Genomic DNA, 2,708 nt, shown 5'->3' on the forward strand with positions numbered 1-2,708 from the left:
TTGTCAAGTAGTCTTACTACTAGTGGTTGTTCAACTGTATTATATACTTTATGAATCAAATACTAGTATTCTGACAAATTTAGGCTTAAATTCTCTCTCACTATCATCATTTTTCTTTTAATGTTTTAGAAAAGGAATAATATAAATAATTATAATAGATTTATGTTTTCAAGTTGATTTAGCTGTAAAACTTTTTGACATTTTATAATATAGCAATATAAAATGAAGATGACATGGATATGGAAATTTCACCTCCGCACTATGAAGAACCATTACAACTTCTTATTAATTATTTTAGACTAGGGACTCCACAAGAACCATTACGTGTTCGTGACAAACTACATTCCTAGAATGCTAGATAGTACAAACTTTACTGAATTCCATCAACATCACATTAGAATATGATGCTTCACTTTCACACACACATATTAGCAATTTTTATGAGCACCTCAGTCAGTTGAAGAGGCTTGGAGAAGAATACGGCGTGATCAGATCCTTCAATTTCGTACACCATTTGTGGAGGATTCTCTACAATCGTTTTTCTCTGGAACGCCTCCACAAGAAGCTTATCCTCCTTTGACACAACGTATATTCTCCTAACACTTCCATAGTTTTTAGCTGTATACAAAAGAGGTTCATACCATAGAGGAAATTTTTTCACCAGCGATTCCCACAACGTCAGATCCTGCATTCAGAGCCATGTTAATCAATCAATCAATTGAAATTCCAAAATTACCCAATACACTACCGAAGAGTTTCTCTTCTCAAGTGATTTACCCAAGGAGGACTGTTCTGTAATAAAGATTGTCGCGTAAACTGGGTGCCCAACTTGAATGATGTTGCCGGATTCCCTTTCCCGTTTGCATAGTAAAATGTGGAGTCTCCAAAGTCTCCAATAAAGGATAAGATCTGTCAAATTATATGCTTTCAGAGAAATGGTATAGTAACTGAAGACTGTTGGTAGTGCATGAATTAGTTGAAAGAGAAAGAATTCATTAAACCTCAGCGATAATATCAGAGAGAGTTGTTCCGCTAAGGGGCATGAAGGCAGTAACAAATACAGCTGCTGCAATTTTATGTGGGAAACGCTCCATGGTAAAACTCAAATTTAAGCCACCAGCACTGTGCCCAACCAATATAACCTGAACAGACATACAGCTTAAAATTAGTCGGCATCCTTGGTATTGATGATCTGAATAATAGATACAGGTTTAAACAATACATACAATCATGTTTATACAGCACGTTCTAAGTTTTGATAAAACATACAATCATGTTTATATAGCACGTTCTAAGTTTTGATTTCTTTAGATGGTTCATTTTAGATTGGCTTTTCCCATAGAATTCACCTATTAATATGATTTAAAATGAAACCATCCAAAGAGATCAATTAGATTAAGCTCTTCCTCATACAACCCATCTATTAATATGAAAACAAACCACCTTAAAAAAATCAAAATATAGATTAAACTCTTGACGAAATGCATACCTTCTCCGTAGAAGGAAGAGCTGTAAAGAAATCTGTGAGAGGCTGATTGTACTCTTGTAAAGATGAAATGTGATCGGCATCTCTAGGATCGATGCCTGCGCTTGCCATGTCAATGGAAGATACAGTGTGGCCCGCTTTCAGAAGAAGATCTGAAACTATATACCAACACCAAGCCCCAAAACATGCTCCATGCACCATCACAAAGTGACACCCCCTTGCCTTAACTACATTTGTTTCCATGCTGTACCTCTTGAACTTCAAGAAATGAAAGGTAGAAGGCCAATATTTAAAGGCTGCAGGTTATATTTGTCTCTTTTCCATTTGCATGGTAAAACGTCGAATCTCCTAGGCCTCCAATTATGGAGGCTACATTACTTGTAAGAACCACTTAACTTGTGCGTGCCATTTAAGCGATTGCCTAAGATTCCCTAGATTAAAATACCCTAAGATTTCCCAGATTAAAATAGCCTAGAAGCCAACAAATTGAAATTTTTTAGTTTTTGTTGGACAATTATTTTATTTTATTTTATTTTTTCTTGGGGTAATCGGCATATTCGATTTGGTCTAAGAGGTGACGTCTCTAACAATGCCAACATCCATTCAATAGTATAAATAGAGACAATGAAGAATAATGGTACGTCATCTATCGGTAAGCCTATGTTTCTATGTTGAGATTTTGATTGTGTATCAGATATGTTACAAGATCGTAACGCAATTTAACTGGTATGCATCGCAGTTATTTGAGTTATCTTGAGTTTTTGACAGCAGCTCTTCTTTATCTTGCATTCTATAATTCTTTATATAATTTTCTTTCAATTATGAGATTTAAATTTCTGTAAGTCATCTCTATACAGATTAAAAATGAAATATTTTATGAGGGGATATCATTTCAATGAATAGATCATATAATTGTAGAACGGGTGTTGTATATTTTCTATTATTTATTTTTCACATGATTTTATGCAATGATTCATTCTGGTTTCAATGTATCAATTTTTTTTTTTGTCTATACAAAAGATTCATTATTGTATTGACAATAGTTGAATCTTTACAATACTTAAATTTTTTATTGTATTGAATTTTTTTTTTCAAAAAAGTTTTTCCAGGTGAAAATATTGCACACATATTTATTTTAGTTTCATTTGCTTTATTTTTTTGTTTCAGATTGTACTTCTATAACTTCTACTATACAAGTTTATCAAGCTTATTTTTCCAAACA

The 2,708-nt window shown here is 33.3% G+C and overlaps 1 protein-coding gene across 1 annotated transcript; it reads right to left on the reverse strand.

Annotated features, from left to right (window-relative positions):
- Positions 1–239: 239 nt before the first annotated feature.
- LOC131053701 (methyl jasmonate esterase 1-like) lies at positions 240–1,721 on the reverse strand. Its single transcript, XM_059216377.1, has 4 exons — positions 1,490–1,721; positions 1,002–1,142; positions 778–909; positions 240–685 (listed from the first exon to the last, which is right to left on the reverse strand). Exons 1-4 carry the CDS (start codon positions 1,685–1,687, stop codon positions 416–418), a joined length of 741 nt encoding a protein of 246 aa, XP_059072360.1. The 5' UTR covers positions 1,688–1,721; the 3' UTR covers positions 240–415.
- Positions 1,722–2,708: the final 987 nt, after the last annotated feature.

This window comes from Cryptomeria japonica, unplaced genomic scaffold, assembly GCF_030272615.1.
Source record: "Cryptomeria japonica unplaced genomic scaffold, Sugi_1.0 HiC_scaffold_2047, whole genome shotgun sequence".
Taxonomy (NCBI): Eukaryota; Viridiplantae; Streptophyta; class Pinopsida; order Cupressales; family Cupressaceae; genus Cryptomeria; species Cryptomeria japonica.

Coding starts and splice junctions, on each gene's coding strand:
- LOC131053701 (XM_059216377.1), bottom strand. CDS start 1,687: ATGGTGCATGGAGCATGTTTTGGGGCTTGGTGTTGGTATATAGTTTCA. Junction 1,143..1,489: donor CTCTTCCTTCTACGGAGAAG/GTATGCATTTCG, acceptor ATGTCTGTTCAG/GTTATATTGGTTGGGCACAG. Junction 910..1,001: donor TCTCTGATATTATCGCTGAG/GTTTAATGAATT, acceptor ATAATTTGACAG/ATCTTATCCTTTATTGGAGA.